Consider the following 13,682-nt stretch of genomic DNA (forward strand, 5'->3'; position numbering starts at 1 on the left):
TAACCGTGATCATGTACTTTCCTTCGTACCTTGCCCTTGCACACATTGTTGGCACGGATTGAAGTTGAAGACCCAGTTTATCCAGTTTCTTACTTCGTCGTCAAATCATCGTACGCGAGAGTCAAGAGTTGTCTAACCAGTCTAACCAGTCTAACCACAACACTCCCAAAAGAGTATATACCCCTTGCGCCGTGCCCTTTTGACCATCCCGGGCCTTGTCTTGCACTATTTGGATGCTTGGTACGATGAGAAGCGCTGCTACCACCACAGAATATCCATTCCCTTATCCAGAATACGCACCCGCCGGAATGGAAAAGGGAGTGATAGAATTCAGACCACTTGCAGCTTCAATCTCAAATTTTTACAAATTTCTTGACCGACCTTTCAACCTGTACCTCGTTTTACTCATTAAGAGTCCCAGAGTTTACGTTTTGAGTTTGGAGTTTTATGTATTTTTCTGATTCTGATTTTGCCTTCGCCCACTCACTCCATTTCTTTGCCCATACTTTGTTTATAAAAGTTATTGTTGGAATTTGAGTTGCATGTCGATGACGATTTGCGATCACTGCAATCAAATTTATGTATGATATATGTCAATATCCATTAGGCACATTACCTTGATTGATGTTACTGCCGCCAATCCGAAGCCGGTACCGGTATATGTACCCCTCCAACGATATCGTACAATAAACGCCTAGGGATATCCGACATTGTACTGTTTGTCTCAAATAGAAGCATCGCGGAGTCAAGTGAGCTTGATCTTGAGGGAACCATCTTAAACTGTCAATACCTTGTTGAATCCTGTCATCGTTCAATACACATCGGAATTTGTATCGGATAGGACTTGTGGGAGCAAAGAGCGCGTCGTCATTAAATTGTAACAGCATTTACCGACAAACTCTATATATTGATCGTCTGGAAATCCTGGGACCTCTCAGTAACATATTGTATGATCAAACAAAAGACGACATCGAACATTGGGGGGGAAACAACTCTGGCTTTAGAGATACCATTCTGGAAGACGATGATTCCTAAAAGAGAGGTTTGAGCAAGTCTCCATTCATATATTCTTCTTCCCGGTCAGGTCAGGTCAGGTCAGGTCAGGTGGGTGTTGATCGATAAAGCTGTTGTAATGCATATGGGACTGCAAAGAATTAGGAATAGATGTGCTAATATTGATTTATTGATCGACCAGGCAATTTCGAATACCTCCACTCCACTTCACCCACTTCCATTGGTCCCCTACAAGTCACAACCCTCGATTAGAAAAGTGGCACGTTCCGATTTCAGTCCCAGACTCCCAGACTCCCAGACTCCCAGCACAAATATCATAAATACTTGGGTATTTAATTAAGACGTCGCCGTCCGGATCCTGCACCTACCACAGGCGATACCATACTATATATAAAACTCGGCATCGATAAGTCGGGGTCAATATCATAATTGGATAGAAAATACGCTCAATCCCACTCCCACTCCCATTCCCATCCCCACTCTCAAACTCAAACTCAATCTCATTTTCACAAGAGAGGGAAGAAGGAACGGAAAAGGGAAAGGGAAAAAAGGGGACGAAGCCCATCTTTGTTTTAGCAGAGAAGATCAAGTTGAAATAACAAAATCGGGGAAAAGGGTAGATCGTCATTCTTTTCTATTGTCGAGACTTACGTAGGTGGTTGAAGGAGAATCATTCACATCAAAGTCGCAATTTACACACAGAGTCCGACTGCCTTATTATTATCATTATTATTATCATTATTATAATTATTATTTAGTCGCAACAGCAGAAAAAGAGAGAACCAGATTGGCTTGCGATTAAAATACAAGGGGGTAAGGAAGGAACTTACCATAACGGATCACATCAAGCTAGTCACTTTTCTAACCCAAATAGGATTAGCCCATTATTGATACAGTACAATTTACTATCCACTTATCCACCAATTTTAAACCTCGACTTCTATTCCCGACAATGCCATCGTTATCTTACAGTACAACAACAGAGGATCGTCTGCCATATCCACTACCTACGAACAATTCAGTATCAAATTCAAGATTCAACAATTCCTCTGCCAATTCCACTTTGAATGCACCGGTCAATCGTCTACAACGCAAACCCTCGTTTGGGAACCCTCGCCAGATTGCGCCCCCTCTTCAAAATGAATCTCACGATGCAATAGGGGAATCGCGAAGACAGCCGAGGCAACCCCATAGTCGCTCTAGTAGTACAAGCGGTGTTAAAGAACCAATCGGAAATTTCAATCGGTGGAGTCAATCGACGACTTCCAGTGCCGGAGGACATATTCGGAGTCGTTCTAATTCCATCTCACGTTTGAGTTTTGGCGGATCCGGATTGAATGGGAATGGTGTTGGCCAATCTCCCCCAAGAAAATTACAAAAGAGTCGACCTTCAATTGATAACAGCCCTCAGACGAGAAGACCGACAGACCGACCTGCGAACCCCCCTCTACCGTCATCCCTCCCTCCGATTATTACTCTACCAATTGATCAGCAACCCGGAAACCATTCCCCATCGCTGTCAAGTGCGTTGACCCCTTCCACGGCTGGATTGTTATCGGCCGCTGTTCACCAGACTGTGCCCGATTACTTTGGAAAATCTTGGGAAGGTTCTAGACCCAGAGATATCTCTCAACGACGATCGCCCTCAAGATCAGGAAATCACAGTATTAGTCCTTCACCAATATCGGCTTTCTCGACTGACACAGCAACACGCCATCCTCCATCTGAAGAGGAATCACGAGTGGCGAGGGGCCATTCAAGGAACCGTTCAAGGGCCGAAAAGAGTAGTAGTTCTTCTCGCGGCTCTAAACAGCCCTCACAAAAAGCCATGCTGTCCAAAGCTTTGCAGAAAGCGAATACGGCAGTATTACTTGACAATGCGCAAAACTATGAAGGCGCCATGCAGGCGTATTCTGAGGCGTGTAATTTGTTACAGCAAGTCATGGCTCGTAGTTCAGGAGACGAGGATCGACGCAAGCTGGAAGCAATTGTGAGTATTGTGTTGGTAGATCGATTATTTACCATTAACTAATTATTCCAGCGTAACACTTATACTAGCCGGATAAATGAATTGGCCAAGATTACTCCCGAGTTAAGTGATGAAAAGGCACTTCCTGCCAGGCCCGAAAGCACAGACTTTAGGTCGGAATACAGACCAGACGAGCTTCCAATGAGTGATGAAGATGATGAGCCTGCTATCGTAGAGACAGCCACAATTACGAGGATAGTTAACGATGCTTCTTACCCAAACGAACCTCAGCGGGATCGATCATATTCGAGGAATCGTCAATCCCACTCGCGAGGAGAATCTTCGTCCTTCGAACCTCCCCAGACGCAGACTAGAAATCACCCTGACCAACGATCCAACTACTTCTCTAGATGTAATCAATCTCAAGGACGAAACATTGAAACGAGCTTAGCCGTACCTATGGAGAGCCAGTACATGCCACCACCTCTGTCTCCAAGGCGACCTGTGTCACCGATGACATATGGTCCATCGAGCTCCGGTCATAGAAGACAGAAGTCTTCCGAGCCGCCGAGCCCAAAATCCAACTCTAATTTATCTGCTCCGTCTCCATCTAAAGGGCATACACGAGCACCCAGTAATGAATCCATGTCGTGGTTAGATACCATTGATGAGTCTGGCGGATCGGCTGCTTCATCTGTACATTCTAGATCCTCGTCACTACATGTAAGGAGGAAACATATTCGTGCTTCTAGCGGTCAAACTGAAGCAGAATTCGATGCAGCACTGGATGCTGCCGTTGAAGCGGCTTATGACGATGGCTTCGAGCCTGTAAATTATGACGATGATGATGACAATGAAGAACTTGTAGCAAGTGTCAGGAGAAAGATTGAGTTGGCAAAAGAAAGGGTGCGCCAAAACGAACGAGAAGCTGCTATAGAGGATGCACACGAAAGAGAACGAAAACGATTGTTTCAACAAATGCAAGAGCCACATATTGGTCCACTTGATGACTATGAGGGAAATGAGTCAGAAGAGGAAGAGAGGATGCTTGAAGAAATGACTAGAGGTTACGTGATGGATGATTTTGAATTCGGTCTACAGTCGAAGTCGGCACTGCCTAGGGAATCTGATTCCAGTGGTTCGTTCTCGGGCCGGACTTGGCATAGCTCCAGTGGTTCCATACCCCCGCTCACCAATATCGCCGCAGCATCAACGACATCACCAGTTGTTTTATCGCAACCTCAAGTTCAGCCACCTCACCCGCCGCCTTCTCAAGCATTGCCTGCACCACCAAACCTTGATGGTAGCCCGGTACGAAGAAGTAGTCCAGCGCAGAGTGTTCGAAGCAGAAGGCTATCAGGTCAGAATGCCAAACAATTAAAAATTGAGACATCATCAAGGTTGATTGAAGTTCAAAATGCTCCCTTGACTCTACCTCCATCAATACCGCCACCACAAATTCCAGATGGCTTTGCAGGTCCCAAGACTGCCGGCTTACTGCAACACGGACTAGGTTCGATCAGCCTTCGAACAGCTATTCCCACACGACAAGGTTCAATTTCAGGACCGAGCTCTTCAGATTATACTTCTCCTCCGACAGCATTCCTTACCCAGACACTCACAAATGATAGTAACGACAACTTCAACTCTATACCTCGATCAGGATCACCAAACCGTTCCCACTCGAGAGCAGGACTGCGAAAGAATTTTTCCTCGTCAAGTTTGAAGAAGGTCCGAAGCCATACTATGTCGATTTCCAATTTGGACGAATTTGGCGATGTCATGCCACCTACGCCAATGACTGGACAAGGTAATCATATCAATGGAAGGATGCCTGCTATGCCCACTCTACCAACACCGATTGCTGCCGCCTTTAAAGAGAAGATGAACGGTGCACCTACTGGAGGCCTTTATCTTTTCAACAATGATCTTCACTCTCCAGAAAGCCCTGGTTCGCCAAATCCAATGAGTGCAGGTGCCCCAATTCCATTGGAGCCTTGTCCGACAGAATATCTCCTTCGTCCATTCTGGCTTATGCGAGCTTTGTATCAGACTATTGCGCATCCGAGAGGTGGCTATCTATCCACTAAATTGTTCATACCTCGAGATGTATGGCGTGTGAAGGGTGTTAAAATTAAGGGAGTCGAAGACAAAATTGCTAGTTGTGACTTCCTCACAGCAGCTTTGATGAAGCTAGGTCAAGTTGATACTTATGATGCTGATGCTGTTTTGGAAGAAATGCAAGCTTTAGAAGGTATTCTGGAACAGGTCCAAATCACACTCAGTAAAAAGCTGGGCAATGAAGTTGGCGTACATGGCTCGAATGGAATGTTCAAGGATGCAACAACTATGGGCGATCCTATGGACTTTGCTAGTACGAGTACTAAATCTGGGAATACATCTAGCAAGACCTCTTCATTCTCATGGAGACGCCTACGTTCGAAGAATTCCGCTATGGGTCTCGCCAATAATTACTCAAATAAGGTCACGTCTCCTGAGATACCTAAGGAAGGGCTAACTATGGGTACATTACCTATGACCTCTGCCCCTAGATCTCGATTCGCCAAGAGAGATGTTAGTCAAGTGCAATTTTCTGGACCGAATGCAAATTATATGAGTGCTTTGGCGAAGCTATTTGACGCTGCACAAGCTATTGGTATGTAACAATCCTAGCACACTTTGATCGCCCACAAAACTAATCAAATGAACAGATCAAATTGCACGTCAAGTTGAAGATCCTGGTCTTCGCCATGCGGATAAAACTCAAGTTGGGCTCGAACTTTGCACTCGTCACGCAGCTGAGTTCTTCGGATTTTACATCTGTCGTTTTGTGTTGACTGATATCTCATTGCTTTTGGACAAGTTTATCAAAAGAGGAAGTGAATGGGTTCTAGTATGAATCTTGCATTTGTTATTTGTGGTGATAGTTTTTGGATGTTATTGTGCTTTCGGGATTAAGAGCTGGAAGAATACATTGAAGGAAGAAAGGTCATGCTTTCTAATTTTTTATTATTGTGGGAACTTTCTGTGACAAGGATGATGGAATTGGAATGGAGTATTGTGTTGTGAATGGGCGTCTTTGGGATGGATGGAATTATATTATACCTAGGTACTTGCCATATAAAATTATGGACGTGGGTTCTTGGAATGGATGGGTGGTGGCGGCTTGCATGCATTCGTAACTTTTGATGAACGATACCATTACAGAGAAATTGAAGGAAAAGATAGGATTGATGAAGTGGAGGAGTCACATCGTATGATAAGAAGAGAAGGAATATAAAGGGGTTAAGAGGAGTAAGAGAATGGAAAAGAGGGATTTTATGATCGAAGGGCGTTTGTATAGCTGCCTATTTGCGTATATTTAGATACCTATCAATACTGGTACTAATGGATGAACATCAGATGATAAATGAAGAGGAAGAAAAGGAGAAGGGAACAAGAGATAGCGTGATGGAATCTGAGAAGGGGATGAGATACTGATTGAGAGGAATGAATTGAAGGATATATTTTTATATTATATTGTGTGATTAAATGAATGAGGGTTGTATTGCATTATATGGTATTGCTTTATATTATCGTATAGTGTATTCTATCGCATGTATTGTATTGTATTATAATTACTATATGATATTATATTGTATAATTTGTGTTATCTTATATTTATATCGTATTGTGTTGTGTCGTGTTATGTTGTTATGTTATATTGTGTTGTTAGATTATTGTGACTATCGATCGAGTGAAGGTAAAGAGATCGGATCGGGATTTTGAGGAAATTGGACTCGATTCGATTGTGAAGAGGGGGAGGTGTGGTTGGTTGGATATGTGGATGTGTATGTGTATATTGGATTAGGTAGGTAGATGATAATATTGGATATATTGAATATATTGAATATAATTAGTAGGTATGGGGAGTTTGATTTTTTTTCTATGCTATTTTTATATTGTGTTGTTTGGGAGTTTGGGAGTTTGGGAGGTTTAAGAGATTTGGGTGTTTTGTATAAAAGGGGGGGATGGGGTGTAGGTGGATGGGGATTAGTTGTGGATAGGTAGTTGTGGGTAGTTGTGGGTGAGATTGGGGATGAGGTGATAAGGTGATATGAGAGAAGAAAATATGGGATGAGGAGGTATGAGAGGTATAGAAGATATGGGATGGGATATGAGATTGGGGATGAGGTAATGAGGTAATGAGATGGTATGAGAGAAGATATGAGATGAGAATGGGATGGGAAGATATAAGAGATATAGAAGATAGAAGAGGTATAGCAGATATGGGATAAGGAGGGTAAGGTGACGAGATGATATGGAATGGGGAGGTATGGGATGAGGTAATATGGCAGGTAAGGGATGGTAGGAGGATATTTGAGATTGAGTATAAGGTGACGAGATAATAAAGGAGAAGGAAATATAAAAGGAGAAGTATAGAAGAAAGAGATATGGTACGGAAGAGATAAGAATGTATATAGATGCGGATACAGAATGAGAAAGGCAATGAAAATGAAGAAGTGATGAATAAATCATCCTAACTGACTACCTAATAGTACTTTAAGTACCTACTAGTAGTAATAAGTTGAGAAGTTGGGAGGTGAAATGAAGCGGTATATCTGATTCGGGGTCTTGTTGAATTGGATTGGACTGCATGGGTTGGGATTGAGATGGGTTGAGATTGGGGATTGAGATTTGGGATCTGTATTGGATTGGATGTTTTGAGTGTAATACGTATGAGTGTGACTGTAAATCTAGATCTGGTTCTGGTTCTGGATATAGATATAGATATTTTGATTTGGACTGGATTTTATGAATTAGAATATAGATATCTAGGAATTCGAGGTTAATTAATGATTTAAAATAGTGGTTTTTAGGGATTCGAGTATAGATGGATATTTGGGGATTGAATTTGGTGTATTGGGATGAGGATGTTGGGATTGGGATTGGGATGTTTGGATGGGTGTTGTAGTTGAATGGTATGATGACTGAGTAGTCTGTTACAGATTGGATGGGGAATAAATGAACTTCTGAGTGGTAGGTTTTGATCTGAATCCTGATATAAAATATCAGATATCAGATACCGGATGTCAGATGTCAGATGATAGGATATCAAATGATTGCAGAATATAGAGGAGAATAGAGAGCAGGATGGAGAGGAGGATGGACCCATTACGGATTTTGACAGTTGGCAGTTGAGAGTTGAGATGTTTCTTATAGTTTCTATATACAGGTAGCTAATTATCGCTGCTAGATACTAGATACTTGACATTGAATACTAATAGATATCGAATACTAGATATCAAAAATAACAGGAAGACCAAGAACGAGAGCAAAATAATAAAGACAACACACAACCTCAGAATACAAAACAAAACAATAAACGAACCCCACCCGGACCTAACCAAAGTAGCGGGGAGAGAAAAGACAAAGATACATTCTACAGGAGGGATGAGAGATATAGATTCAGTGTGGTGTATCTATCTATCTAATCTATGAATCAATAAAGCACAAGCCAATCTAATAGTAAGTACATGCATGACCTTGCGAGAATTTTCTTTTTTACAAAGAGCGAAAAGCATCAGGAATCTATATATTATTGGAGTTGTGTAGAAAGATACTTACTTATTATCGGACTATCTGATTACATACTTGATCTAGAGAGAAGAGTTTGATAAATTTTTAGTTTCAGAGGATGGTTCGAAAGAGATTTTCAAATCTAAGTTTGTTGTCGTCTCATGCGTTGGTGTATTTACTGTTGGATCCTGAGACACTGGATCTTGTTTGTATTCCTGAATAGGATAATCCAATTACGACTCAAGACCAGTATTCTAGGGGAACAACATGAGCAAATACTTTCAATTTAGACATGCCAAATTGGTCAATTAGAAAAGTAGACGCACGCAAGACAAGTATCAAAGATTTCAATATTATTTATTTCTAGAATAGACATCAGTCAGTCTTGCTGCTGTGTGTGTTTTGACCCCCAACTCCATGAACATTCGAGTCATCAACCTTTTCCTTTTCATCAACCTCTGCTTCCATAACTACAGTACGTCTTTTCAAAAGAGACATGGTCATCAAGACTTCTCATCAACTATCAGTGTCCATATAGTATGGACATGCTTCCCGATTGTCTTCTGCATTATCTCCGCTCCTGATATAGGGACTTAAACTGGGTTACCAGTCTCCTTCATAGCCATGTTTGGTTGAGGATAAGCCTTTCCTCGTCCTCCTTTGAACATCTCCAATGCAAGAATAGCACTGCTTCCCATCCAAAGTAACCAACTGAAAGCACCAAAGACTGCATCGGCACGAGCCGCTCCACAGACAGAACCACGGCAGAAAAGAAGCTTGCTGATGAAGACGGAAAGGGCAATGAAACCTGCGAAGTAGAAAAGAACGTTGAGAAGTTCAAATGTGAGATGTGCGTATGGGTGAGATGCTGATGAATGTTAGAAAATTGTGTATGTACTTTTGAAGTGATAAACGTACCTTTCGACATGAAGCGGGGTGCAACTTCAAGATAAACAATGGAAATCAAAGTAAAGACAGGTACGAAAACCAAAAAGTTGATTTGCGAAGGGCTTGCGGTCAAAGTATCGGCATTGTACCAGTGGGAAACTATATGGTATATTAGCAGTTATTCCTTGGTATGCCAATCATAGAATTTCTCATACCATATCCGGACAAGCCAAGTACGACGATAGCAAAAACTGCTTGAGCAATTCGAATAGGAAGAAGTAATCCAATCGCCATTTTGAAATTAAAGTGTTGCTATTTGGGAAATCTTGTTGTCGTGAAATGGATGATCTTAATAGTCGTGGAAAAACGCAGCTGCAACTTGGGCGCGCGTAAATGAGTGAATTCGAAGAGGATGTATACAAATTGGAAAAGGAGACAGGTGGAGAAAAGTTGAAAGGAGACAAAATACAAAAGAGTCACAGACTGATATTATAATCACCAAAGAATTAAGTAGACAAAGTCTGAAGGCCGAATGGTTTCCATTGCAGCCAAAGTGGAAAAGATGCATAAACTCAGTATCATGTTTGAAACGGTATATCAATCCATCGCACAGATCATGCCGGTTCTCAACTCCCTACCAAACCAGGATCTACGGCATTACATTGAAGACACAGGGCTATATGACCAATGATAATTGTTAACGACGTCCTGGCTACAGTGGAGAAAGGCCTGCTTGCGTTCCCCGCGATGCGTAGGACAATACAACCGCTGAGTACCATATTTTTTATTGGAATTGCGCATCACGACCAATGAAAGGATGTGTTGATTGCAATCATCAAATGATCTTCTCCCGCAAACGCGCGCATTGAACTGTATTACCTCAAAGCCCACTGACCCTGAAATATCCACCTCTAATAAGAAGGTTCTACACTGCAGACTGAAGTACTTTGGTAAAGCCGACAGCTTGCGACCTTGAATAATAATACCAGCAACCAATTGAAACAATAAGCACGCTTTGTCTAGAAGTTGAGAATTATCCGCTCGGACATCTCACAAGTTTCTATGTATCTCAGAGCATGAAACACCAACTACAACACAAATTTACTAACTCAACCGCAAAGCTTAAAAAGGGATATACTCATCTCAACCTACAAGTAAGTTCTAGTGCCACCTCGTAGGAAGTTCCAAGAGTGTCAGTGTTGTGTTGCCAAGAACGAAGCACAAGATTGAGGTTCCTTTATTGATTCGTATCTGCGAGCTTTGCGTTTGAAGGCGGCGGAATATGAGACGTTCTTAAGCTACAATATTTGGAATGCTTGGACACGAGCTTGACATCGTAGGTCATCCTTCGCAATGTTATTGAATTGCCGTGTCAGATATCTGTTGTGGAAGTGATGTTGAGAAAAGTATACTTAGTGTATCGTCTGGAGTTACGAAGGAACCTCACGGCGCCATGGTGCATCGAAAGACAAAGCTGTGATTTGCTTGCCAATGTCGTTTGAATGGAAAATCTGATCTGTAATGCAACACAAAGTGTAGTTGTAACACCAACATTGATTTGTTGTTGAAGCCAATGAATTGTTTGGAAACTGTGCTCGCTGTGGTAATGAAAGAACGGTCAAAGCCCAGGGCTGATAGTTCTGGTAAGACCGACCACCAGACAACTTTGATCGGATGAGTAAGCAACCCTCAAAATATCAAGATGATGTCGATAGGACCGGAAGGATGAAATGAAGCCATTCAGATCACCACTTTTCAATCCAATGGTGTCTAATCTTCGATGAGCTCTTCCACTCTCATCCCCTTTACCTCAAGAATGAAAGAAATGACGTGCTCAAGCCAATGAATGTATAATGTATTACCCCCACTGTGGTCATCAATTGGAAAGAGTTATTTGTCTTACCAAAAGGGAATGAGGGGAAACAAACATCTTGATCTATTTAATTTAGAAAGACTCCCGAGATTCATTTTCTTTTCTTTCTTGTGATTTTTTATCTCTCAAATTTCATTCAACTCCGGAATCGAAGCATAATCGATCAACCAATATGGCGCCCGTTGAAAGCACTCATTTCGAGACTCTACAGCTTCATGCTGGGTTCGTGCTATGCCACTTCTTCCCCGCACTTTGAAGACAAGGCTGATTAGATTCTGTCGACCGTAGACATGAACCGGATTCAGCAGCAAATGCAAGAGCTGTGCCAATCTATGCTACCACAGTCAGTCTGCTCATTTCAGAGATTTTTGTGATCTTAAGAACTAAATATGATATCTATAGAGCTTCACATTCAATGACTCTGCCCATGGAGCTAGGTTGTTTGGCCTTAAAGAGGTTGGAAATCTTTACAGTCGTATTGCGAACGTATGTATCACTCCAGCTATGTTCTATCTGAAGTCGATGAAAAGTCGTTGAAATTTGGCATCTGATTTTTTAAGTATTGGCAACGTCTGTGATGAAAGTTGGCATCTCAATTCTTAAGAATTGGCATTTCTTCGTTCAAAATTGGCGTCTCAGCAATTTCCAATTCCTAAACTTCATTGCCAAGTACAACACCAGAATCTTAGCTAACTTGGCAACAGCCAACTGTCGAGGTTTTTGAAAAGCGGATTGCAGCGCTGGAGGGTGGACGAGGAGCGGTAGCATCTTCCTCTGGTCAAGCAGCTCAGTTTAGTATGTCAACTCAATTGATTTCCTCTTCACCCTCACTCCTTCCTTCACTACATCACCCCTTTGAAATCATGCCATAAGCGAATGCGTGCTAATGATCCACTAAAGTGGCATTTGCCGCATTGGCCCATGCCGGAGACAATATCGTATCCACGACGAATCTTTATGGAGGAACATACAATCAATTGAAGGTTTTCCTTCCAAGATTAGGCATAAATACCAAATTCGTTCAGGGAGACAAGGCAGAGGACTTTGCGAAAGCTATAGACGAAAATACAAAAGCTGTGTACATTGAGAGTATTGGAAATCCAAAATATAACGTTCCAGACTTTGAGGCTATTGCGAAAGTAGCACACGGTTAGTGATTGTACTACATCTTAATCTGGCTTGGCTACTTAAATGCTTGACGCTCCTGCTCTTGTTCAAGAGAATTACTAATTTCATACTTAGATGCCGGAGTTCCCCTCGTCGTTGATAACACATTTGGAGCAGGAGGGTATTTTTGCCGCCCTATCGACCATGGAGCCGACATTGTCGTACACTCGGCGACTAAATGGATTGGCGGTAATTATGCGTTTCGCTGTCAGATGTTGTTCTTCCTTCTAATTTAGTTCTAATAGGACACGGAACTACCATTGGTGGCATAGTCATCGATGCAGGAAATTTCGACTGGGGAAAACACGGCAAGCGATTTCCAGAAATGGTTGAACCATCCGATGGATATCATGGACTAAAGTTCTGGGAAACATTTGGCCCTGACACTTTTATTACTCGTGTTAGAGTTGAGGTTCTTCGAGATTTGGGAAGTTCATTGAATCCATTTGGAGCATTTCAATTGATCCAGGGCCTTGAAACTTTGAGCTTGAGAGGAGAGCGACATGCTCAGAACTCATTGGCGTTGGCAAAATGGCTTGAGAAGAATCCACACGTTTCCTGGGTATCATATCCAGGATTGGAAAATCACCCATCCCATGAGTTAGCCAAGAAATACTTGCCTCGTGGGTTTGGTGGTGTCTTGAGTTTTGGGGTTAAAGGAGGAGGGGAAGCTGGTAGCCAAGTTGTTGATGGCTTCAAGTTGATTTCTAATTTGGCCAATGTTGGAGATTTAAAAACGCTAGCTATTCATCCATGGTCTACAACTCACGAACAACTTTCTCACGATGAAAGGTTGGCTTCTGGCGTCACTGAGGTAAGAGTTCGTTAAACATTTAATGTTGTGAATTTAACTAAATCTTGTTTTATAGGATCTTATTAGAATCTCGGTTGGCACTGAACATATTGATGATATCATTAAGGACTTCGAACGATCATTCGAAGCAGCTTCTGCAGCGAAGATAAGTGGTGGCAACGACTCGAATGTCGAGAAGACTGGTAATGCTAGTGGTGATGCTAAATTGGTTGTTTAAAATGATTCCCCCCCTTTTTAAAGTATTCTTTAAACTTTCTCTGCCTAGGTAGATGTGAACGTGGTGGAATTTTTTGATGGCTAATCAATCTACCGAATACTGATAAAATCCTATTTGCTACAAAGTAATAATACACATAACTATTCATTCAGTTCAATCAACACCAAATCTTTACTGTGAT

At 42.0% G+C, this 13,682-nt stretch overlaps 3 protein-coding genes across 3 annotated transcripts; 2 read left to right on the forward strand and 1 right to left on the reverse strand.

The window, feature by feature from the left end:
• Positions 1-328: 328 nt before the first annotated feature.
• EAE97_007140 (uncharacterized protein) lies at positions 329-6,611 on the forward strand. The gene is made up of 5 exons (XM_038877654.1): positions 329-1,104; positions 1,196-1,827; positions 1,895-3,004; positions 3,056-5,639; positions 5,695-6,611. The coding sequence occupies exons 3-5, from the start codon at positions 1,967-1,969 to the stop codon at positions 5,880-5,882; spliced, it is 3,810 nt and encodes a 1,269-aa protein (XP_038731844.1). The 5' UTR covers positions 329-1,104; positions 1,196-1,827; positions 1,895-1,966; the 3' UTR covers positions 5,883-6,611.
• A 2,325-nt stretch (positions 6,612-8,936) lies between these two features.
• Positions 8,937-9,816, reverse strand: EAE97_007141 (uncharacterized protein). Its single transcript, XM_038877655.1, has 3 exons — positions 9,646-9,816; positions 9,461-9,589; positions 8,937-9,410 (listed from the first exon to the last, which is right to left on the reverse strand). The coding sequence occupies exons 1-3, from the start codon at positions 9,722-9,724 to the stop codon at positions 9,136-9,138; spliced, it is 483 nt and encodes a 160-aa protein (XP_038731845.1). The 5' UTR covers positions 9,725-9,816; the 3' UTR covers positions 8,937-9,135.
• A 1,659-nt stretch (positions 9,817-11,475) lies between these two features.
• On the forward strand, positions 11,476-13,501 carry EAE97_007142 (uncharacterized protein; the record flags this gene model as incomplete). The annotated part of the gene is made up of 8 exons (XM_038877656.1): positions 11,476-11,525; positions 11,592-11,646; positions 11,706-11,789; positions 12,008-12,098; positions 12,204-12,452; positions 12,546-12,659; positions 12,716-13,284; positions 13,340-13,501. The coding sequence occupies 8 exons, from the start codon at positions 11,476-11,478 to the stop codon at positions 13,499-13,501; spliced, it is 1,374 nt and encodes a 457-aa protein (XP_038731846.1).
• Positions 13,502-13,682: the final 181 nt, after the last annotated feature.

The sequence above is a fragment of the Botrytis byssoidea genome, assembly GCF_014898295.1.
Source record: "Botrytis byssoidea strain MUCL 94 chromosome Unknown BBYS_013, whole genome shotgun sequence".
Lineage (NCBI taxonomy): Eukaryota > Fungi > Ascomycota > Leotiomycetes > Helotiales > Sclerotiniaceae > Botrytis > Botrytis byssoidea.

Excerpts from the sequence above, each read along its gene's own strand:
- EAE97_007140 (XM_038877654.1), top strand. The coding sequence starts at position 1,967 with ATGCCATCGTTATCTTACAGTACAACAACAGAGGATCGTCTGCCATAT. Across the intron at positions 3,005-3,055 it reads GACGCAAGCTGGAAGCAATT|CGTAACACTTATACTAGCCG; the intron begins GTGAGTATTGTG and ends TAATTATTCCAG. Across the intron at positions 5,640-5,694 it reads TGACGCTGCACAAGCTATTG|ATCAAATTGCACGTCAAGTT; the intron begins GTATGTAACAAT and ends TCAAATGAACAG.
- EAE97_007141 (XM_038877655.1), bottom strand. The coding sequence starts at position 9,724 with ATGGCGATTGGATTACTTCTTCCTATTCGAATTGCTCAAGCAGTTTTT. Across the intron at positions 9,590-9,645 it reads ACTTGGCTTGTCCGGATATG|TTTCCCACTGGTACAATGCC; the intron begins GTATGAGAAATT and ends TATACCATATAG. Across the intron at positions 9,411-9,460 it reads ACCCCGCTTCATGTCGAAAG|CATCTCACCCATACGCACAT; the intron begins GTACGTTTATCA and ends AACATTCATCAG.